The sequence below is a fragment of the Panthera onca genome, chromosome B3 (assembly GCF_046562875.1).
Source record: "Panthera onca isolate mPanOnc1 chromosome B3, mPanOnc1 haplotype 2, whole genome shotgun sequence".
Lineage (NCBI taxonomy): Eukaryota > Metazoa > Chordata > Mammalia > Carnivora > Felidae > Panthera > Panthera onca.
In genome coordinates, this window is record NC_138344.1 from 121,652,150 (window position 1) to 121,675,728 (window position 23,579).

The window sequence follows — 23,579 nt, forward strand, 5'->3', positions numbered from 1 at the left end:
ATCTTTTGGGGTCTGCTGCACTCACCAGGATAGCCTTGGAGTCCGTAGGCTTGCCACTTGCTTACTGGCTGAAGTCCTGCTCTATGTGCATCATGGTCACTGACTGAAGACACACTCAGCTGAGATCTGATCACCTGACAGGAAGGAAACAGAAGTTGGAGGGCTAAAGCTACTTTGCAGGTCAGCTCTGAGAATCTCAAATTTCTAAAGTTATTTCCGGTATGAGACAAAATTCAGAGTCTTAAGTTTGGGCTCCTAAACTTAGTTCTACCACTTACTTGATGCAAGACTTCGATGAGTCACTTCTTAGAGCCTTAGTTTTCCCATCTATATACTAACAAACACTAGAAAGTAATATAAAATCAAGCAGAAATGAGGAGGAGGCTGATTTTGGCCTTCAAGACTACCTTTTTGTATGACGCCACACTTTGGTGATTTCTTCATGAAAGGTGTTTGGTGTACTGAAATACCCTTAGTCAAAATGCTGCCCATCTCAGTTCAGGCTATCAATGCTTTTGAGGCACTTATATACAGCTGGTGCTTAAACAGACCAATGAGGAACATCAGGCAGGAGAGGATAAGAGAATGGAGAGAGTGCTCTCACCAGACAGAATGAACATTTCAGTGAAACACTGGAAACCCTGTTTGCTGAAAGTACGATATTTATTCTTTTTTAGATGAAACTTCAAAATGAAACTCAGAGCTTTTGCCTTTGTGAATTACTTTGAAATTAAGTTTTTCAGGGCCTCATGAAGTTTTCTTTGCATATAAGAGTATCTTAGAGATGCCTTATTAAATTGGTTAAGGGATCCAACACGCAGTCACTAAAGGACATTTACGAAACAAAAACCTTTATTCTTCCACTAATAATAAACTTAGGATCTTGCTTGCCTTAGAATACATCAAATGTTCTCTTCCAAAAAGACAGGATCTCTCATCCTATTAATTTCACCAAGTGTAGAGATTTCCAGAAAAAAATACCAACAAGTGTCTGGTGTAATACCAGTTTCTGTAATAAAATGGCTACCTGGAACTCTGAGAGTCTTAACCAGCGAATTTTTCCAGGTACTGAATGTTTTTATTTTAAACATTTTGTAATGATTTCTTAAATAGACCATATTTAGTAATGTACTGTAATTCAGCAACACTCCCATAGTTGAAGTAAGTTTGTGGACCTATTCTCCATGCTAAGCTAAACCAAACCTCGAAGTTTAAAAAAAAGTTCTGCTTTTCCCCTTGCCTATTAGCTGTCACTTTCTCCACTGCTCATCAGTTGCTCTCAGAGCAACTTTCTTTTCCAATTTGCGACTTTCAATCTGTTTTGAACTGGGAAACTAAATACTGATGTTTTTATGTATTCAATGGATAGTGTATTTATTGAATGCTTACTGTTTCAGATAGTGTGCTAGACACAATATCCTCTTCTCAGGTGGCTTATATTCTAAAAGTATTTAAATACTGCAGCAAAATACAGGCAAAAGGAGCTGAATGAGGGTCTGTCCCATGTACATTATTCTCAGAGTTCAGACTTTCTGTATGTTATTTCGACAACTCTAAGACCATTTCTGCTAACGAATGAAGTTCCTAAAAAGTTCTAGATAAGTATGGTGTTACTACAGCATTCCAATTTTACTGAGAACTATTATTAAGCTTAGAGGGAATGCTCCATCCAGCCATCTGTGGACAACACCAAGGGCAAATTAAGGGATCAGGGATCCTCAGTGTTAACAGCGATTATAAAGAAATTATGCATACTATATACTATAACTGTGATTTTCCCTGTGTCCCCCTTTATGTTACTTTTCCTACTTAACATGGGGAAAGGTAGAAATAATGCATAGTGCTTGAATCCATTTGCCCTTTCCTTTCAAACGTGGAGAGATGATCTCAATCTTTCAATGCCCTTTTTCTGAGAGGTCCGGAGACGACAGGGACCTATTTTATGGACGACGGCTTAACAAAATCGATCCCTCTCAGTGGTGGGGATATCCGGGTGGTTGTTTTTTTCAAGCTGCAAAGCGCTTCCCTACCGTGTAAGAACACGGTTTATGGGCTTTTACACAAACTGAAGTAGAGATGTAAACGAACAGTTAATGTTAGGAATGAACACCAATTCCCAGGCATTCTCTGAGGCCGCAGCCAGGAAAGGCCGCGTGGAGTAACCCGGCAGCACAGCTCTTCACCGCCAAAGTGTCACTCTTCATGGACAATTCAACTCCGCGCCCACCGAGGCCGGGGATTACTCAATAACACTCAGCGAAAAGAGATGAGGAGAGCTGTGAAGACCCTCAAAAAAGCGAGGTGAGGCGACCGGTGATGCGCGCCGCTCCTCTGTCCGTACCTTGCGGGCATCAGGCCCCGTGCCGCGGGCTGTATGGGCCGCCGAGAAGTCAATGACCGCTCCCAGGTCTGCGGAACCGGGGCGGCTCTGCCGGTAGAAGCGGAAAAGCTTCCGAAAGGCGTCCTCCCCTGGCTCGGCCGCCAACGTCGCTACAGAGCCCACGGCCGCCGCCATCTTCCCCATCTCGTTGCCCGGCCTCTTCTGACCCGGAAGCAGAGTGCCGTGCTCCGGATCCGGCAGGTTCTTCCGGGGTCGTGACCACTGGTCACAGAGGTCCTTAATCTAAAGATGGCGGCTTCAGCGGTGAGGGGTGCTATGGCGCTGCGTACTAGTGCTAGCCGGCCGGTGGCTTTCGTCAGAAAAATTCCCTGGACCGCAGCCTCGAGTGAGTGATGGAGACGTATTAGGGGCGGAAGTTTGAGGCTCAAGCGATCCTCAAAAGCACTGCTTTTGGCGGGGCGCTGGAATCAGCGTGGTAGCTGGATTAAGAGCTGTTGCTCCTGAGCAAGCCAGTGAGCAGAATTTTTTTTTTTTTTTTTTTTTTCAATTAATTGGGGATGCGTCTTGAGCTTTTGCGGCACGTATTTAGGGTCTCCTGCCTGCGGGAGTGATTTGGTGGCAGTTCGTTACTTGCAAACGTTAAGATGTACGATTTAGAAGGGACTATTTTGATTGCGGTATGGAGGATGGATTCAAACTGGTAAGGTTGAAGGCGGGGAGACGAACTAAAAGGCAGTTTCAGTAATTTAGTCCTAAGAAGAGGACCTGAAATAGTGTAGTTGTAGAAAAGCGGGTCAGATCCACCTATGTTAACAGAACAAAATCAACGGCTTTTCGCGATGGTTTGAATGGGAAAGAGTACGGAATGACGGAAAAAGAACAACTTCCAGGTTTTTAGCGTTGGTGAATATCGTGGTTAGGATGTGGAAGCAGCAGGTTTACAGAAGAGGAGTTAAAGGTTAAATGTGTTGAGTTTGAGAAAAACCTGTGAGGTCTCCGTCAGCAAGTGGACAGAGAGGATTGTGTAGAGATTGAGAAGTGCCCTTTTAAACATACTGCGCAGGTTAGAATTCCACCTCGGCCATTTAATACTTGTGCAACAAAAAAGGGAGGTAATTTGGGAAAAGGGCTCACTACTGTAATTCAGTTTCATCTGTGAAATGGAGTCAGTAATAACTTTCCTCATAGGATTTTTGATTGGGTTAAAATGAGTTTATATGTAAACCGCTTAGACCTGTGCTAGATACATAAGTGCTCAATGAATGATAATCATTTTCATGATTACTGTAATTGAAGCTCAAGGGGAGAGACCTAGGCTGGAGATAGAGGGTTGGGAGTAATCAGTATTGAAATCTCTCACCAACATTGATTTTTGTCAGTTGCAGTTTTGAGAAAATGTTTTTATATTTGCCTACCAAAAATTAAAAATCCACGGTCAGTTTTATAGGTTTTCATGTATCAGGTCATCTCCCTTAAAGAAAAGAATGGAACTGGGATTACTCACCTCTTAGTTTTTGTGGTCCAGGTGTGGGTAGTGGAATGGAAAATAGATCAGTTTGTGCCTCACTTTCTCAATATGTGGCAGGTGAAGATCAAGCCAGTACAGTGTCTTGCTTAGGCTCCGTGAAACTGTGTAAAGGCCCAGGGATTTCATCAGCATCTTGCAGTTGCAGGTGTACAGACCATAATGGGTTGGTTTAAAACTCTTACAAAGAGTCTATGTAACATACAACTTTGAAACATCCTCTCTCAGTTCATTCATTCATTCAGCAAATATTTAAGGAGTGTTTGTGGTGGGCATTGTTCTTGGTGCTTGCAGCTGTTTTCCCTTAACAGTTATAGGTGATTTGGGAAGAGGGTTACCTTCCAGAACTAGTTTGTTTTGGAAGTGAATGTTTTCTAGAACTTTCAATACCTGGTTTAAAACGTGTATATTTAACACTATTTTGCTTATTCTCCAGTAACATGGTCTCTGAGGTCCTGATGTTGACAACTGATTTGACCAACTGGGAGAGCTCTTCAGAAATTTAGTCCCTATGGGTTGCTGAAGCATTACTAGGCATTTATTCATTCATCAAATATTGCCCTACTGTGTATCAGTTACTATTGACATAGTGGACTCAACACTCGGGAAAGTTATGGTGTTGTGGTGAGGGTGAGGAGACTTACAACAGATACAGGCAATTGTTGAAGCAGTGAGGTTTAGATGAGCTAGGGGAAATAACCAGGTAATATGAAATATCAATCAGGGAAAGTACAAGCACTGTAGTTCAGAAGAGATCATGTATTTTTGATTTTTAAGATTACTATGCATCTTTGAGGACTTGGGTCAGGATAATAACATTGTTTTGTATTGAGTAGATCCCCGATAAATTAATATTCAGTGGATATATTTGGCTTGGATCTTGAAGGATAATTACAATTTAGGCAGGAAGAGACAGGATTACCGACATAACAAGGGGAAATAACGATAGACAAAGATGGAAATCCACGGGACACACAGAATTTCATTTGCTATACTAGAGAGTAACTATGGGCCAGCAATGGGAAATAAAGCAGGAAGGGTAAGCAGGGTCATCTCAACAAATTTTAAAGTATCAGCTTTTTAACTGAGTGTAAACTTTATGGAAGGCAAGGGCTTAAACAACACACTACGGTTAAATTGTCTTTTGTGTGAATTTCTCACAAGGATTGTTATCCATGCACCTGACACTATGATGAAGATACTCCTCTGCAGGGGATGAAGACTACAGTCAACTCAGCAATTTATCTGTGTGTGTCCCTACACACACTTTCCCCAAATCTGGTACATTGCAGCTTTATAGAAATGGTTCTTGACTTACAGTGGTTTCATTTACAATTTTTTGACTTTACAATGTTGCAATAGTGATACACATTCTGAAGAAACTCTGCTTTAAATTTTGATTTTTTTCCCTGTGCTAGTGATATGCAGTATGATACTCTTTTGTGATACTAGGCAGCAGCAGCAGCAGCAAGATGCAGCTCCCAGTGAGCCATGTGATTACGAGGGTAAACAACTCATAGACTTACTCTGTGCCCTTAACCACCATTCTGGTTTTCATTTTCAGTAGTCAATAAATTACATAAGAAATTCAACACTTTACTATAAAATAGGTTTTGCATTAGATGGTTTTGCCTGACTATAGGCTAATGTAAGTATTCTGAGCATGTTTAAGCTGGCTAGGCTAGGGGTGCCTGGGTGGCTCAGTCAGTTAAGTGTCTGACTTTGGCTCAGGTCATGGGTTCAAGCCCCGTGCCAGGCTCTGTGCTGACAGCTCAGAGCCTGGAGCCTGCTTCAGATTCTGTGTCTCCCTCTCTCTGTTCTTCCCCTGCTCATGCTCTCTCTCTCAAAAATAAAAAAATAAACAAAAAAACTTTTTTATGATGTAGGCTAGGCTAAGCTATGCTGTTCAGTAGGTTAGGTGTATTAAATGCATTTTCAACTTAGGATATTTTCAACTTACAATAGGTTTATCAGCTGTAACCCCATCATAACCTGAAGATCTGTAGTCAGTACCATAGCTGCTTCCAAAATCTTAAGGCTTCAAGGAAATGCAAAGTAGCTCCTGTTCACAAAATGTTTGGGAACTCTAGGCCCACTTTTGGTTTCTACCTACAATCTAGGATGAAAGATACAAAATATATTAACTCCTTTTTTGTTGTTTGTTTTTAAGTAATCTCTGTGCCCAACGTGGGGCTTGAACTCACAACTCCGATTTCAAGAGTCACATGCTTTACCGACTAAGCCAGCCAGGTACCCCAAAATACATGAACTACTTTTAACATGTTTTCTCTTCCTATACAGGTGAGCTGAGAGAACACTTTGCACAGTTTGGCCATATACGAAAGTGCATCATACCTTTTGTGAGTATTCTCTTTGAAAAAAAAAAAAGTTATCCTTTCATCCTTGATCCTCAAATTTTATCCTCGAATTCTTGAGTTTTTGTCAAAACATATCAACTTGGGGCGCCTGGGTGGCTCAGTCGGTTAAGCGTCCGACTTCGGCTCAGGTCACGATCTCACGGTCCGTGAGTTCGAGCCCCGCGTCCGGCTCTGGGCTGATGGCTCAGAGCCTGGAGCCTGCTTCCGATTCTGTGTCTCCCTCTCTCTCTGCCCCTCCCCCATTCATGCTCTGTCTCTCTCTGTCTCAAAAATAAATAAACGTTAAAAAAAAAAAAAAATTAAAAAAAAAAACATATCAACTTGTATGACTTTCTAATGAAGTAAAAGCTGTTCAGAGTCTTTATGGATAAAATTATGGGTGATACTGATTAAAAAGTAAAAAAAAAAACAAACTTATCCTGCACATAACAAATTATCACAAATGTAAGGACTCAAAACAACAAACATATGTTATCCACAGTTTCAGCAGATCAGGAACCTGGGCATAGCCTTACTGGGTCCTCTGCTCAGGGTCTCATATAGTTGCAGGCCAGGTGTCAGCTGGGGCTTTGGTCTTATCAGAGGCTCAACTGGGAAAGATTGATGTCCAAGATCCCTCAGGTTGTTTGCAGAATTCATCTTTGAACTGTCGGACTGAGGTATCTACCTTTTTGCTGGCTTTCAGCTTGTAGGGACTACCTGCAGTTCCTTGTTACCTGGGAGGTCTGTAGGCTCCCCCAACATGGCAGCTTACTTCTTCAAAGTCAGCAGAGGAGTTTCTCTGTCTAGTCTGTTAAGTTTGTCTTAGAACATAGTCATGGGAGTGGCATCCCATCATTTTTGCCATATTCTTTTGGTTAGAAGCATGTCACAGGTCCCACACACCCTCAAGGGGAAGGGGTTATACAGAGGGTAACTTGGTGGGACATGTGTAGATCACAGGGCCATCTTTGAATTCTGCCCACTCCAGTATTATAGTAAGGACTTGATACTAAAGGATGATTTTATCTGAAAATTAATTGGTGGAGGGGCACCTGGGTGGCGTAGTCGGTTAAAGTGTCTGACTTTGGCCCAGGTCATGATCTCATGGTTCATAGGTTTGAGCCTTATGTCGGGCTCTCTGCTGACAGCTGAGTCTGGAGCCTGCTTCCAATTCTGTCATCCTCTCTCTCTGCCCCTCTCCTGCTCATGCTGTCTCTCAAAAATAAATAAACATTTAAAAAAATTTTTTTTTCAACTGGTAGAGAATATCTGTTTTAATCTTTATCCTTATTAAGTTGAATGCCTTTTTTCTTTTAGTATTTTTATATTTGTTATATTTCCTTTAAAAATTTTAATGTTTATTTTTGAAAGAGAGAGAGACAGAGCACGCGCAGAGGAGGGACAGAGAGAGGTAGACACAGAATCTGAAGCGGGCTCCAGGCTCTGAGCTGTTAGCACAGAGCCTGACGTGGGGCTTGAACCCACGAACTATGAGATCATGACGTGAGCCGAAGTCAGATGCTCCCCGAACTGAGCCACCCTGGCACCCCTCCTTTGCTTTCTAAGGAAGGTTTAGAAATCAGTTTATGAATTTGTTTTGCTTTATTCTGGGCTGTATTTTTCTGTGGGCTTTCTAGAATTACTGGATTTTTGATGGTGTGATGTGAGTACACACAAAGTTTACAGGTGCTTCACTAAAACTGCCCCTTTTTTCCTCATGACACTGAGAAGACTATGGTAAAATATCAACTTAAAGAAATTTAAATTCTTAACTCTTAATGTTTGTTGCTTTCCAAGGATCTAATAGATTACTCCTATCTAGTGCTAGTGAGGGTGTAGGGAAGCTGGCACTGAAATTGCTCAGAAGTTTACTTCATTTCTGAAGGGTAGTTTGGTAAAATCAAAATCCAGAATTTGTATTTGCTTTGATCTAGCAATTCCATTTTTAGGCATTTATTCTGCAGAAATGGTGTGGTTAAGAATGCTCAAAGCAACATTGTTCACTAATATAACTGGAAAGGGGCGCCTGGGTACTCAGTTGGTTAAGCGTCTGACTCCTGATTTCGGCTCAGGTCATGATCCCAGAGTTCTGAGATCGAGTATTGCATTGGGCTACGTGATGAGCATGGAGCCTGCTTAAGATTCTCTGTCTCTCCCTCTGCCCCTCTCGCCTGCTTGCACTTTCTCTCTTTAAACTAAACTAAATAAAAAAAATAGTAATATTACCAGAAAGAACCTAAATGTTTATCAATGGGATTAAATATTCATTGATACAATGGAGTTTTTTATACAGTTGATTAAAAGAATGAGGCACATGTATTACTGACATGAAAATGTTTCTATAAGCTTAAAAACTACAATTTTACAGAGTATGAAACTTGTGTTTTTTGAAGAGCATTAAAAAATTTTATCCAAAAATAGTAACACATTTTTCTTGGTTCCCATTTCCCTCTCAGAAGTATAAATAAAATAATTTAGGACCTGGAGTTAACAGGTTTAGATTTAAACAAAAGAAAATTTTGATTCTTGGTAAAACTAAATAAAATGTAACAGGAAAAAAGTTTCTGGTAAACAAATTCATGTACTCAAGTTAGAAATCCAGGTTCCTATCTTAGATACACAGTACTTAAGTTTTACACAAACCCAAAACATTTTTTTCAAATGTTTATTTATTTAGAGAGAGAGAGAGAGTGTGTGTGTGAGGAGGGGAAGGGCAGAGAGAGGTGAGAGAGAATCCCAAGCAGGCTCCACATTCAGTGTGCAGTCTCACGACTGGGAGATCATGACCTGAGCTGAAATCAAGAGCTGGACACTTAACTGACTAAACCACCCAGGCTCCCCCGACACACAAAATTTTTAAAGCTTTTACAGCAATGGTCATAAGGAGGTAGAGGAGAAATTGTATCTTTCTGAGGTAAGGAGTGAATCACTGGAACATTACCAGAAACTTCCTGCAGTCTAGATTTATACTTAAAAAGTCACCTTTTAGGAGTGCCCGGGTGGCTCAGTCAGTTGAGCCTCAGACTCTTGATTTTAGCTCAGGTCACGATCCTAGGGTCGTGGGACTGAGCCCTATGCTTTGTGCTGAGCATGGAACCTGCTTAAGATTCTGTCTCTCCCTCCATCTGCCCCCCTCTCCCACTATTTTCTCTCTCTCAAAAAAAAGTCACCTTTTAAATATGGGGGCAACTTCTTTTTTTTTTTTTTTTTTTTTTTTTTTTTTTTTTTTCCAACGTTTATTTTATTTTTTGGGACAGAGAGAGACAGAGCATGAACGGGGGAGGGACAGAGAGAGAGGGAGACACAGAATCGGAAACAGGCTCCAGGCTCTGAGCCATCAGCCCAGAGCCTGACGCGGGGCTCGAACTCACGGACCGTGAGATCGTGACCTGGCTGAAGTCGGACGCTTAACCGACTGCGCCACCCAGGCGCCCCGATGGGGGCAACTTCTAAGAATTTGGTTTGGGGGTGGTGTGGAGCACAACATAACTTTGTAACAAGATTGATGATGATGATGATGTACACTGAGTGAATAGACATCTTTGTATCTGTTCTTTTTATTTGGGTGGGGAGGGGCAGAGGGAGAGAGAGAATCTTAAGCGGGCTCCATGACCAGCACAGAGCCCAATGGCAGGCTTGATCTCACAACCTTGAGGTCATAACTTGAGCCAAAATCAAGAGTTGGATGCTTAACTGACTGAGCCACCCAGGCACCCCTCGTCTTTAAATAGCAGGGTGCTTCGAAGCACACCAGAATCTTTTCCACACGTGCTGATGTATAGGTTGGATAATAAGCACTCTTGTCCTATGCACAAAGGGAAGCACCTTGAAGTCTGGAGCTAGGTAAATAAGGGTAATACTGTATATATTTTTTCTTTTTTCCTATTTTTCATTAGGAATAGGGAGTATGTGATTATAATGTAGTAGTGGTGATGAGAGTAATTGGTATCCAAAATTACCAGAAATGCACCTAGATTTTGAGGCTTAATTAATTTTTTAGTTTCTAGAAATGAGGAAGTTAGAGTACTGTATTTATGTGATTAAAATTTCCCTTATTTTAGTGTGGTTTGTATCTTGAATGACAAAGAAACTTTACTACCTATACGTTACTTCTCAGTGGCATCAGAAAAGCAGAATGTTAAGATTAACATGGCAGTTAACCCTTTGGTAACTGAGTTTTTCGACATCTTTAATAATGTCTGTTATGCCGTTTTGGCAGATGAAAAGTTGGTAGTTTGTTTTGGAGCTCATGGAAACGTTTTTCAAGTTCATGATTAATCTCTTCCTAAATTTTGAATTTTTAGGACAAAGAGACTGGGTTTCACAGAGGTATGGGTTGGATTCAGTTTTCTTCAGAAGAAGAACTTCAGAATGCACTACAGCAAGAAAATCATATCATTGATGGAGTAAAGGTAAACATTTTTCTGTATAATGTCATGAGCTTTCTATATATCAGTCAGTAGGTCAAAAGTATGGAATGACAAGGTCTTTGGGAGATTTGTAACTAAGGTTTCCTTAATACTGGTTAAAGAATGGTGGTGGTGGGAGAGTGCCAGTTCTAAAATGTCTGGGGAGGGTAGTACAGGAAGACCCTTTAATGGTTAGCAAGGTGTATCTAACATAGAGCAGTGGGAACTTACTTACAAGGTAGGGAGACTGTTGTTGAAATCCTGGCTTTTCCACTTACCATGCAACCTTGGGTCAAACCGATTTAGTTTTAAGAGCAGGGAACAAATAACATCCTCTTGACTTATTGCTGCTGACTCCATAATAAAAAGGCAGTCTTAAAGTGGCAGTTTTCAGTCAGTTGTAATGTTTTTGCAGATACTGTCTTTCCTTACAATGCTTATTTGATTTTTCTCAGCTCCACATTCAAGCTCAAAGACCAAAAATTTTGCAAGGGGATCAAACATCTGATGAGGAAAAAGATTTTTGAGACTGTTACTACCTATTAAATAAAGTAAACAAAATTGAAAATTTTGTCTAAATGTTTTTATTTGAAACAAGTAGTTGCACCAAGCAAGAGCTTGCTTTCCCCACTCCAAATGAAAACTGAGCTCAGGAGGGGCAGGCGTCATTTGGCAGGACAGTTCTAGTATGTGAACATCCTTCTACTCACTGTGATTGGGGCAACTGTATTCATCAGCAGTCCTTTTTACACAAAATATTATCCCCAAAGTACTAACATCACACAAAAGGAAGTGGTCTTAATTTCATGTGTGGGGCAGTATGTTCTATAAATGCCAAAAGGTAGGAGAAACACAAACACAACCCACTCTTTAAAAAAACTAAATAGTTCAAAGAATTTTCCACCACCCCCCCCTTACTCCCGTAATAAAAAGTAGTGCTGGGGTCTGACACCCAGATTTGGTTTTTATCCTGGCCATTTACAAAGTGTTTCCCCATCTGACTTGCATCATTAGGGTTATGGACAAAAGTTCATTCACTTTGAAGAACGGTGTATCTACTCCTTCCTCCTCTTCTTGCCTTCATGCTCATGTTCCTTGGGGCGGCTGCTGTCTGAGGGTCTTTTAGAGCCACCGTGCTGTTTGGCTTCTTCCAAAAACTTGTCTAAACCAAAAGGATCTTCCTCAAACTGAACTGGTCCTTCTCGGCCTCTCTGCCTACGGTCTGAACCAGAAAACTCCTTATCGGGAACAAATCTAGGGAAAAAGAAAAAGGACTATGAACCACTTTGTTTTCACTAGTGCAAACAGTGAGACTGAGCTGTCTGCCTTGGTACCTGTTGGTCTTTATTCTGGCTTCTAGGTCATCACCATACATGTCCTTGTCCAGATTTTTACTGGGCCTGTAAATATTCTGGGCCATATCTTTACCACCTCTCCAGGCTTGATCATAAACATTGTAAATTTCATCTTCTCCACCTGCAAAACCACTGTCCATACCCTGTGGAACAAGGACATTAAAAGTTCACATTTTCAGCAATCTGAACTGCAAATTAAAATGATCTTCATTAAAAAAAGTCCACAAATTTTCATTCTTACCACCTTTGGTCCTTAGGTTAAATACAGTGCTAATTAACAAGTCTGACTACTTTAGTGAAGTAGTCATTAAAATTGGGGGATAGTAGTATAAACAGGTACTTGACAATTTCAATTTTACAGACAATGGCAAAAAGATGAAAGAATTGTCAAGTACCATTTACCTGATGTCACTCTGATTTATTTATCATGTAACTTCTATGCCCAACATGGGGCTTAAACTCACATCCCTGACGTCAAGAGTTGCATGCTGTATAGGCAGGCGTCCCTGTATGATTTCATTTAGAATAGGGGCACCTGGGTGGCTCAGTTGCTTAAGTGTCCAACTTTGGCTCAGGTCATGATCTTGCGGTTTGTGGGTTCAAGCCCCACATTGGGCTCTGTGCTGACAGCTTGGAGCCTGGAGCCTGCTGTGGATTCTGTGTCTCCCTGTCTCTCTGCCCCTCTCCCATTTTCACTCTGTCTCTCTCTCAAAAATAAATAAACGTAAAAAAAATTGTTTAGAATAAATGTCACAGCCCTTAACTCCCTGAGAACATCACTGTCTGCCTGCCTGCCTGCCTGCCTGTCTGTATCTATCTATCTATCTATCTATCTATCTATCTATCTATCTAAGAGAGAGAGAACATGTGCTGGGGAGGGGGCAGAGGGCGAGAGCAAGAATCTTAAGCAGGCTCCCATGACCCTAGGATCGTAACCTGAGCTGAAATCAAGATGCTCAACTGAGTCACCCAGGCACTCCAAGAACAATCACTATTATAGCAAGAGACAATAAGGCTCTTAATGAAAATCCTAAGACAACAAGGAACTTGCTTCATATATTTGGATGGTTCCTTACTACGGGATGTCCTTTTTTAGGAAAATTTTTATTACAACTTTGAAATAATTTAAGCTTAAGCTTGTAAGAGGTGACAGTCATAAATATTTACTTACATGAAACTTTCATGCCTAACCCCTTTGCTCAGCCTGGTAAATTACCACAGCATAGTGTTTAAGAACACAAACTTTGAAATCAAGACAGCCCATGTTTTAATCTTCTATCAGTTTCTAGCTAAACCTGTATGTGTCTCAAACATACAGAGGTTGTAACAAATAGTATGAAGTCATAGGGCTTTTAAAGGATTGAAATAATACAAGTAAAAGAACAATGCCAGGAATGTAAAAAAGTACCTAATAAGTTATTAAACTAAAAGAACTTACTCAAATGCTACCTTCAAATCTCCCTGAAGCCTCGGAGTCAATAAACTTTTCTGTTCCATATCCCAGTAGAACTTCACTTCTAGGTCTATATTTTTATTACAGCCTGCCTTGTCCTTATTTATATACATATATGTATTTTCCAGTAGACTTGAAGGTTCCTTGAGGGCAAAGCACATCTATCTTTGATCTAAAGGTCTTATGCCTGTAAATAATCAATGTTGGGTAGACTAAAACATAAAGATACTTCTTCAGTCCTAATGTGTCCTAGCTAGTTAGTAACAATAGCTTCTAGGAATCAGATTTCCTGATAGCTAGTTTAGCACTTAAATTTAGTTTTTTAGCTTCATCTTTTAAAGATCTCAAGTTTATGTGATTCTATAGCATTAAAAAGTTGTTTTTGTTTTTTTCAAAGATCAACAAAGAACCAAAAGAGATAGTTTTGTAGGACACTGGGTCTATTTTAGAAATAAAAGACCAATATATTAGGTTTTTTTTAAATCACCTAATTTCTTTCATTTTCTACTAGTGTCTTAAATCTTAGCCAACTGTAAGAGGGCAAAATCAGAGTTGTTTCATCTTACTTGCATCAAAGATCAAATAAGATAAAGCAGCTAAGTTATAACACATAACTTGTAATATTTTTCTCTCATTATGCCAGCATACCTTACTTAGATTGATCCAAATCTAAGATACGTTAATTTTCTTTTCCCTGAGGACTGTATTCGTATCAACACTTAAGACATGCTATTTCTAAATTCCTTGTACCTTGGACTGGTTGAAGAGCCTTTGGTCATACTGAACTTCATTGGACGTCCGAGGATTGGGTACACCAAGAGCAATGACTTCGCTGATATCTCGATTTTCATTTCTCTGCAGTTTTGACCTGTTTTGAAATATAATGTTGCTAACTGAAAACTCTTCACAGACAAGCTGAATTTCAATTTCAACCTAACCAATCTCAGAAGCAAAGTTAATGAATATATCCTGTTCAGATCTTGTGAACATATATTCCCTGATAATGCATAATTGGGCTGGCAGTCCTTACAGCACTTCAGAGATGTGATTATTAGAAGAGGTGGGGTTTTACAATCAGGCCTTTCTGTTCAGTGAAAAGAACTGTCAAGAGACTCACTCTAGACATGAAATGTTTAATACAAGAAATCACCTTACAAAAAAAAAAAAGGAAGAAAAAAAAAAGAAAAGAAATCACCTAACAGAGCATGCTGAGATAGAAAATTGCTAGTCTATATTTGCTATTATGTGAGGGTTGGACTGGGGGGGGGGGGGCACTGGATGCAAATTAGATGTATCATATGAATCACTGTCAGTAAGCCAGAATCAGTTCTTCACCTGAACCACATTTAGTAATTTTATCCTATAAGAATTTTGAGAAAAACATATCAATGACTGGATTACTCAGGATGATTTTCAATATTCAGATTATCTTAATTCCCCTGCTGTTTCAGTATGTATGCAATCTATATCATAATGAAACCCTGGTAACTGTCATCACTTATTTTACCAGAAACTCAGGTCTGTCAATCTATTTTTTTTGAGAGACAGAGTGCTACTTTTTTTGAGAGAGAGAGAGAGAGAGAGACAGTGGAAGCCGGGGAAGGGCAGAGAGAGGGAGACACAGAATTCAAAGCAGGCTCTAGGCTCTGAGCTATCAGCACAGAGACCGAAGCTGGGCTTGAACTCATGAACCATGAGATCATGACCTGAGCCGAAGTTGGATGCTTAACCAACTGAGCCACCCAGGTGGCCTGAAACTCAAGTCTTAAAATGATTTCTATAGACAACCTAATTTTCACCCAGTCATAAGTTTACAGTCTTTCTACATTATCAATTCTCATAACCACTTTACTGTTTTTAAGGGCCCAATTTATCTACAGAGCCATTTTAATTTTTTACAGCTTAGGAATTTCAGAGCAAGAGTATCATTAATTGTGCACTTTCACATTTCATTCCACTCTCTTCTACACCGCTATTATCCACAATTTGAAATTCAGATTTTCTGCTTCTCCAGGGCTTCACTTACCCAGGGAGATGAGCTATGCCATTAAATAACAAAGACCACCACCAGCAGGAATCTTCTTTTTCATGTTTAGTACATGACTTGAAAAAAAAATGGATTTATCAATAGCTCACAAAATGATGAGAGTGTGGAAAACTGCTCATATGGAAAGACAATGTTTCATAGTTGTATTTAACTCTCAGAATTCAGGCCTCAGCCTTTGAACCATAAACTTTACCAATCCCTACTTTAGTCCAAGTCCCCATGCAAATATTTTGTTTGTTTCACGCAGGTCTGTACTTATTAACAGTGCTCTGGTCCATTTTCCCAAGTAATTTTACATGGTAGCTCTGTCTTTGAATTTTAATAGAACTGCTCATGAGAAGAGGCTGATTTTCACTTCTCAAAATCTGCTCTTATCTGCCACCGTACTCGGGACAGTCCTCTGCATGTAGGAGTATCTCAATGAAAGCACAGAAGCTTTGGGGCGCCTGGGTGCCTCAGTTCGTTGAGCATCCGACTGTGACTTAGGCTTCGGTCATGATCTCACGGTTCATGAGACTGAGCCTCACATTAAGCTCTGTGCCGACAGCAAGGAGCCTGGTTGGGATTCTCTCCCCCCACCCCCCCCCCCGCCCCCTCCCCAACCCACGCATGTGCGCGCTCTCTCTCTCAAAATAAACATTAAAAAAATAATAATTTTTTAAAAAGTACAGACGCTTATTCTCTGCCTGGAGGAACAGGCACATAATGTTGGTCTCACCATTTAAAATAGGAAAAGAACAGACCAGAACAGTCCTATCTACTACCTTCACAAACATGATCTGAACTCCCTTTTCTATATCCCTCTGTCATTCGCAATTCTAGCTTATTCTATACATCTACAGGGTGATAAGAAAGGATTACTTCCAGGGACAGTCAATTCTTCTTCTAAGAAAAAGTAAATAGTTTGGTGTGAGAAAATAGTGCTGATCTAGTAAGTTATCAAACTGAAAAGGAAAGGCAGAGAAGCAAAACTGGGCCCAGTGGACTAAACCTTCTCTCTAAAAGGTTCAGAAAAGCCACTCCTCATAATTCGTATTTATCTCAAATAGCACCTACCTCTTATCAGGAGCTGCCCTGGAAAGATTCCGGTCGTGCTGTCTCTCTTTTCGCCTATCATGCCGGATTTCATCCCTCTCACGTGCCTCCCCATCCTCTGTGTGGACAGAGTTGAAAATTACTTCACCACTATGTTACCCATTAATATCTGGAACCAGAGAATATTCTTTAACCTATGACAGAACATTCCATGAATTTCTTTATAGTCACATTCAACCCTTTTAACTTACTTGCAATTAATTTAAATCCAACAGTATTGATCTAATTTTTTAAAGTTTATTTACTTATTTGCGGGGGCGGGGGGGGCAGAGAGAGAGGGTGAGAGACAATCTCAGGCAGGCTCCATGCTCAGCGCAGAGCCTGACTTGGGGCTCGATTCCCGAATGTGAGATCATGACCTGAGCTGAAATCAAGAGTCGGCTGCCTAATTGATTGAGCCACCCAGGCGCCCCAGTTTAATTTTTGAATGTGAATTCCATAATTATGCATGCAGCTGCAGTGCTTACAGGTAAAGTATACTGATGATGTCTTTAACTTAACTTGAAATGCATCAAAGTTGTAAGGTGAATTGACGGATGGATACAGATGGGTAGACAGGTAATAAAGCAAATTTAGCAATGTTAATTGTGAAAAAAAAAGTTAACTGTAGAATCTAGGTGGTGGAGATATGGTTGTTCATTGTATAATTCTTTCAACTTTTCTGTGTGTGTGTGTTTTTTTTAAGTTTATGTACTTATTTTGAGGGAGAGAGAGAGCGCGTGTGTGCACATGATCACGTGAAAGGGGCAGAGACAGAATCCCAGGCAGGCTCCACATTGCCAGCACAGAGCCTGATGTGGGGCTTGAACCCACAAAATTCGAGATCATGACCTGAGCTGAAACCAAGAGTTGAATGCTTTACCGACTGACCCTTGATTTCAGCTCAGGTCATGACCCGAGGGTCATGGGTCTGAGCCCCACGTTGGGCTCCCCTTGAGCACAGAGACTGCTTAAGATTCTCTCTCTACCCTGCCTCTGCACCTCTCCCCTGCTCGCTCTCTAAAAAAATAAAAAATAAAAAATTAAAAAAAATTAAAATTGTCATATTAAAATTTCAGGAAAAAAAATTATGTGTAAATGTACCCTTGTATTTTCAAAGACTGGCTGAATAAAGAATCTTTTGCTTGTGGTCCACCGCAGCTGGCTGCGTCTTGATCTCTACCTATGGTGTTCATGTCTATCTTCACCTTCTCTTCTCTCTCCAGTCTGAAGGGACACAGTGTGAGCATGTGCTTTGGTGGAGCCAGCCTGTCTGGATTCACATCCTGTTCCTACGACAGGTTAGCAATATGACCCTGTGCAGGTTACTCTACCACTCTGAGCTTTAGTCTCCTCTGTAAAACAGTGACAGTCCTACAACCACTGCATGGGGTCGCTGGAGGGAGTGTATAAGGCAGTACATGTAAAGTGCTCAGAGTAGTGTCCGCCATAATAAGCACTCAATAAACGTTAGTTATTAGTATCTGGCAACACATTTGTCAAAATTTTAACTAATTCTTCAAAAATCATTCTGTGCCTTCTTATCCTCACCAGTGTAGAGAACTTAGATACAGGGAAAATCTTCTAATTACCTTCAGTGGCTAAGTATATGTACAACAAGCAGGTTTTTATAACTTGCCTTATTAAGTCATTCATATATGATTCAAGGGTACAGATCACTACTTATAATCCTGGTTCTTTCTCTACAGCTGAACTCTGGACTCCTATATCCAACTGCCTGCCTGACACCTCTATCTTAACATGTCTACAACTAAACTCCTAATCGTTCCCTCTCAAACCTCTTCCCCTGCAGTCTTCCCAATATTAGTAAATGGAAACTCAATCCCTCCCAACTGCTCATGAAGTTCTGGAAATAATCCCTGACTCTTCTTCTCTCATACCTCTACGTAACACATAAGCAAATTTTAACGGCTCTCCCTTCAAAACACATCTGTATCCGACCATGTTTTCCCTACTTCTTGTAATCTCTCATCTGGATTACTGCAACAGCCCTCCAAATGGTTTCCCTGCTCCTCCACATGCCCATTCCACAGCCTGCTCATATATGGCATATTGTGCTGCTTTGCTCAAACCCTTCAAATGCTTCCCTTGTTATTTGAAGTAAAAGCCATGTCCTTAAAATGGCTAAAAGGCCACCCATGATCTGGCCATTAGTCTTCGTATTTACATTAACTACTCTGACACCTTATCTACTACTCAGCGTGCTCCAGTCCAGCTACACTGGCCTCCCTGCTTTTCTTTAACACACCCAGTATACTCCCAAATCAGGGCCTTTGCACTTGCTATTCCTTCTGTCTGGGATGCTTTTCCGCAGAGTAAGACTCACTTCCCTACTTCCTTCAAGTTTTTGTGCTAATGTTACCATCTAAGAAGTCAGGTCTATTCTGACTATCCTTTCCTTCTGGTACTTTTATCCTCCTTGCCTGTTTTATTTTTCTCCATAGAGATTATTATTATGCTATTGTTATTAATCATCTAGTAATGATAAGTAACTTTTTTGGTCTGTTTACATTCACTGCTATACCCTCAATTTAACTGAAAACCTTGTGTCTAGAAGAGAACCCTGCATATAGTAGATGCTCAATATGTATTGAAGGAATGAATAATTGTACTAGTCTAGGATTGATTATTTGAAAAAAAAATTTTTTTAATATTTATTCACCTTTGAGAGACAGAGCACAAGTGGGGAAGGGGCAGAGAGGGAGACATAGAACCTGAAGCAGTCTCCAGGCTCCGAGCTGTCAGTGCAGAGCCTAATGTGATGCTCAAACCCATGAACTGTGAGATCATGACCTGAGCCGAAGTCTGACTGAGCTACCCCCTCATTATTTCATTTTTTCAAAAATTTTTAATGTTTATTTTTGAAAGAGAGACAGAGCACAAATGGGGAAGGGGCAAAGAGAGAGGGAGACACAGAATCTGAAGCAGGCTCCAGGCTCTGAGCTGTCAGCACAGAGCCCGATGTGGGGCTCGAACTCATGAATCATGAGATCATGACCTGAGCTGAAGAGCTGAAGTCAGACATTTAACTGAGCCACCAAGGTGCCTTTAGAAACTTTCTTTTTTAAAATATTTACTTATTTAGAGAGAGAGAAAAAGCACGGATGTGTGAACTGGGGGAGGAGCAGAGAGAAGGAGAGAGAGAATCCCAAGCAGGCTCCATGCTGTCATTATGGTGCCCAATGTAGGGCTCGATCTCATGAACGGTGAAATCATGACCTGAGCAGAAATCAAGAATCAGAGGCTCAACCAACTGAACTACCCAGATGCCCTGAAAGAGGAAATCTTAAGCAGGCTCCACACTCAGCACAGGGCCTGACATGGGGCTCAATCCCATCACCCTGGGATCATGACCTGACCACTCCATAATATGCAGTTTTAAATGATTTTTAATTTAATTTAAAAATGTCCAGTGTAGGAGCACCTGGGTGGCTCAGCTGGCTAAGTGTCCAACTTCAGCTCAGGTCATGATCTCACGGTTTGTGGGTTCCAGCCCCGCATCAAGTTCTGCAGAGCCTGCTTGGGGTTGTCTCCCTGTCTTGCTCTCTGCCCCTCCTCCACTTGTGTGCACGCGCACGCTCTGTCTCAAAATAAATAAACAAACTTAAAAAAAAAAAAAAAGTCCAAGGGTGCCTGGGTGGCTCAGCTGGTTTAGCATCCAACTTCAGCTCAGATCATGATCTCACAGTTTGTGAGTTTGAGCCCTGCGTCGGGCTCTGTGCTGACAGCTCAGGGCCTGGAGCCTGTTTCGGATTCTGTGTCTACCTCCCTCTGCCCTCCCCAGCTCATGCTCTTTCTCTCTCAAAGATAAACATTAAAAAAAAAAATTCCAATGTAGTCTCATACTACATTGAAGGCCATCTTCAAATATATATTCTTTATTTTCTACTGCTACAGCTCAGTAAAGCAGAAGTTATTGTTTCATTTCTGTATTATTTCTGAAATGTCTACATTTTTATAGGTGTGTACTAGTTTTCTATGCAGTAAGAACAATGGCGAGTCTCTAAATGTTCACAATGTAAATTCAACTCAGTAAAGACAATGTCATACCTTTTTCCACATGGGTTTTGATCCCAGCTCTTCTCTCCCTGGCTTTCTGGGCCATTTCTCTAAGTTTCTCTTCATGTTTCTCCTTTTCTTTCTGAGCCATCTTTCTCTCTACTTGTGCACGCATTTCTACAGCTTCACGAGCCTGTTAGTAAAGTCAGATGTTAAATAATACACAGTTGGAGGGTAAGTCACAGCTATCATCCAAAACCCTGACTGAAGTCTGGCTTCAAAGAGCAGTTATAAGAATTCAGATTTGTTATTACCGATTAAAACAAAAATTCTTGTCCACTAAAACAAAGCTTGCCTAAAAGACACTGCAAACTTAGATTTTTCACTCTGGAAAATGTTTTAATGGTTCAAATGATAATGACCCCAATAAATCTTGTAAGTCGCTGTTTCACTAATGCTTTCTCAGAAACAACCCAAAAACTACATTAAACCAGATTCCAATTAAGCAATTTTCAGTATCAGTAACATAGCAGGAACTGGTAATGTGTTCAAAATCAATCAAGACAATTCAAGATAAAGCCTTAGCAGGAGATGATTTTTTAGAAAGGTGCTTGCTGTGATGTAGGATGTATACTTATCTATGTTTTAAGCATGTGCCATGAGGTATGTGAACTTCCAGGTCACATATTAATAATATTAATGCCATAATATTAATAGACAATTGCTATTATGACTACCATTTTCTACAGCATTCAATTCATCAGGATGTTTATTTGCCCTTCCTTGCTGACCTTTTGGGAGACATCTATATTTAAAATAGAAAAAATTATTAAAAGAAAAAAAGAAAGAAAAACATTGTAAAACCTAAAAATAGCAGTCGACAATGTCTTTAAAAATGAGATAAGCCTAGTGAACCACCATTCTGGAGTGTTCGGAGGAGGCTGGCTGGCCAGCAACGGAGTCTATGTACAAGTCTACAAAGGCTGAGACCAGGCGCAGAGCTGCAAATAGCACCTGCCATGTCTGGCGTCCATGCTACGGGTGACTGTCTCTAGGTACCCAGTACTGTACCTAAAACAGCAGTATCTTGTGTTAATCAAAACATCATGTTGTAGGACTTAAAATTTACAGTGATGAGTCAGTTATTTCTCAATAAAACTGGAACAAACAGTATCTTAGGTAACCAAAAATGGATTTACAAATGATCAAGAGCATTAAACCCGTTAATTATGACAGACCAACCTTCCGATCAGCGATATAGAGGGCTTCAGCCAGCTTGGCAAAGTTCTCATTGATGTGAACTGTCTGCAGGCCTCTTCCATCAGCAGCCAGACGCTTGTCTAATGGAATTGTATAACCCTGTGCGAAAGCAGGCAGGAATCACCAGTCATAAAAAAGTGGTAACAGATTCTTTAAAGTTAGATTTAAATATGTCCATTTTGACAACCACTGAGCTGAAGTTCTTGTTCTTACATCTTTCTTCCCAACTGTGAAACAGCAGCAGAGGCTCACACTGAGACCTTCATGTAAAGTCTTAACTGAAAGCACTTCATGTCTGTGGTCTTATTTAACCTTCACAGTGACTCTGTAAGGCTGGTAACACTGTTGTTTCCATTTCACAGCTGATGATGCTGAGGTAGGGAGCTTAGGTAATGTCCCCAAGGTCACACAGTTAATAAACAGATGAGCTAAAATTTAAACTTGGACAGTAGGATACCAGAGCCCAAGATCAGGGCAAAAAGATTCTCATGTTAATAATTATGAGTTAGGGTAAAAGGAAATCACTATCAAATAGCTAAACAGTTGTTCCTCAAGTAATAGACCAATCATACAAAGTGGAACAAATCACTAACATCAGAGTATACATAGGTAGTTTAATGTGTTGTACTGTTTTAATGACTTGTCAGATTCTTGGAATACTGTAAGTTTTAGTAAATGGAAAAAAGATATTTTGACAAATTAAGATTCTGTGTTCTGAAATTTTGCATCCTATTTTCAGTAACTCAAGGAGTATACTTGAACACCATAGGCATTTCAGGCTTAGCTTTATTCTTCCAGATTTATGATTAGATTCCTAAATGTTGACTCTTGTCCATGGTCTTTACTCCTAATACACCAAAGTACACCCTTTTGTTTTAGGATGAGTACAGAACTTCCTTTAAGAAATACTTTAGGAGCACCTGGGTGGCTCAGTCTGTTAAGCGTCCTACTTCGGCTCAGGTCATAATCTCATAGTCTGTGAGTTTAAGCCCCATGTCAGGCTCTGTGCTGACAGCTCAGAGCCTGGAGCCTGCTTCAGATTCTGTGTCTCCCACTTTCTCTGCCCCTCCCCCACTCGCTCGCTTGCGCTCTCTCAAAATAAAGACACACAAAAAATTTAATAAAAAAATAAAAAATAAATTTAAAAAAGTAGTTCTATTTAATCTACAAATTAAAGTGGCCTTCATCACCCATCAAAAATAGAATTATAAAGCGTGATTTGGGGGAAAAGGGGAAATAGTGATCAGAGAATTTATTTCACATTATTTTACAGATTCTTCATGACTCCTGCAAGCTTTGGTGCTTAGAGATGTACAGGATTTAAAAAGCTTATGCATACATTCTTATAAACAGAAAAAAAATGTTTGAAACTTAAAGCACTGCATATATCCAAACAATTACTCTTTTTTGTCATATTATTAAACTGATTTCTTTCAGAAATAATTTTAGATATCAATTCCAGTTTTCTAAAGAAGACTATCATTCATTGATATGTCACTTTAATTTACCTATTTCTTTTCTATAAGCTTCTGATACCTACAATTCACTAAAAGAATCTACATAGTATTCATGTGACTGGCATACTATATTTCTATTACATTACAAAAAAAAGAAAAAAGTCACATAAGTTGGGTGTTCCTTTTTGAAAACATTCAGCTAAGTGAGATGGTGAGGATTTAATGAAACTTTTTCAGGCTGAACATCTTTCCTGAGTGTTTTCCAGTAGGTTCTAAAA

At 40.2% G+C, this 23,579-nt stretch overlaps 3 protein-coding genes across 4 annotated transcripts in view; 1 reads left to right on the forward strand and 2 right to left on the reverse strand.

Moving 5' to 3' along the window:
• Window positions 1–2,565, reverse strand: part of ALKBH1 (alkB homolog 1, histone H2A dioxygenase) — a 28,982-nt gene extending 26,417 nt beyond the window's left edge. The window contains exons 1-2 of one of the 2 annotated variants that reach the window (XM_078447956.2): window positions 2,342–2,565; window positions 26–134 (exon numbers count right to left, since the gene is read on the reverse strand). In XM_078447956.2, the coding sequence (XP_078304082.1) occupies window positions 26–134; window positions 2,342–2,524 (292 nt within the window). In that variant the 5' untranslated portion in view covers window positions 2,525–2,565. The remainder of the gene's footprint in view (window positions 1–25; window positions 135–2,341) is intronic. The other variant, XM_060620418.3, reaches the window with a different exon arrangement.
• A 33-nt stretch (window positions 2,566–2,598) lies between these two features.
• SLIRP (SRA stem-loop interacting RNA binding protein) lies at window positions 2,599–11,203 on the forward strand. Its single transcript, XM_060620419.3, has 4 exons — window positions 2,599–2,726; window positions 6,168–6,226; window positions 10,531–10,638; window positions 11,091–11,203. The coding sequence occupies exons 1-4, from the start codon at window positions 2,630–2,632 to the stop codon at window positions 11,160–11,162; spliced, it is 336 nt and encodes a 111-aa protein (XP_060476402.1). The 5' UTR covers window positions 2,599–2,629; the 3' UTR covers window positions 11,163–11,203.
• SNW1 (SNW domain containing 1) overlaps window positions 11,197–23,579 on the reverse strand; it is a 33,334-nt gene continuing 20,951 nt past the window's right edge. The window contains exons 9-14 of the mRNA XM_060620413.2: window positions 21,827–21,943; window positions 20,636–20,777; window positions 16,547–16,643; window positions 14,194–14,311; window positions 11,970–12,133; window positions 11,197–11,889 (exon numbers count right to left, since the gene is read on the reverse strand). Coding sequence (XP_060476396.1) covers window positions 11,691–11,889; window positions 11,970–12,133; window positions 14,194–14,311; window positions 16,547–16,643; window positions 20,636–20,777; window positions 21,827–21,943 — 837 coding nt within the window. The 3' untranslated portion in view covers window positions 11,197–11,690. The remainder of the gene's footprint in view (window positions 11,890–11,969; window positions 12,134–14,193; window positions 14,312–16,546; window positions 16,644–20,635; window positions 20,778–21,826; window positions 21,944–23,579) is intronic.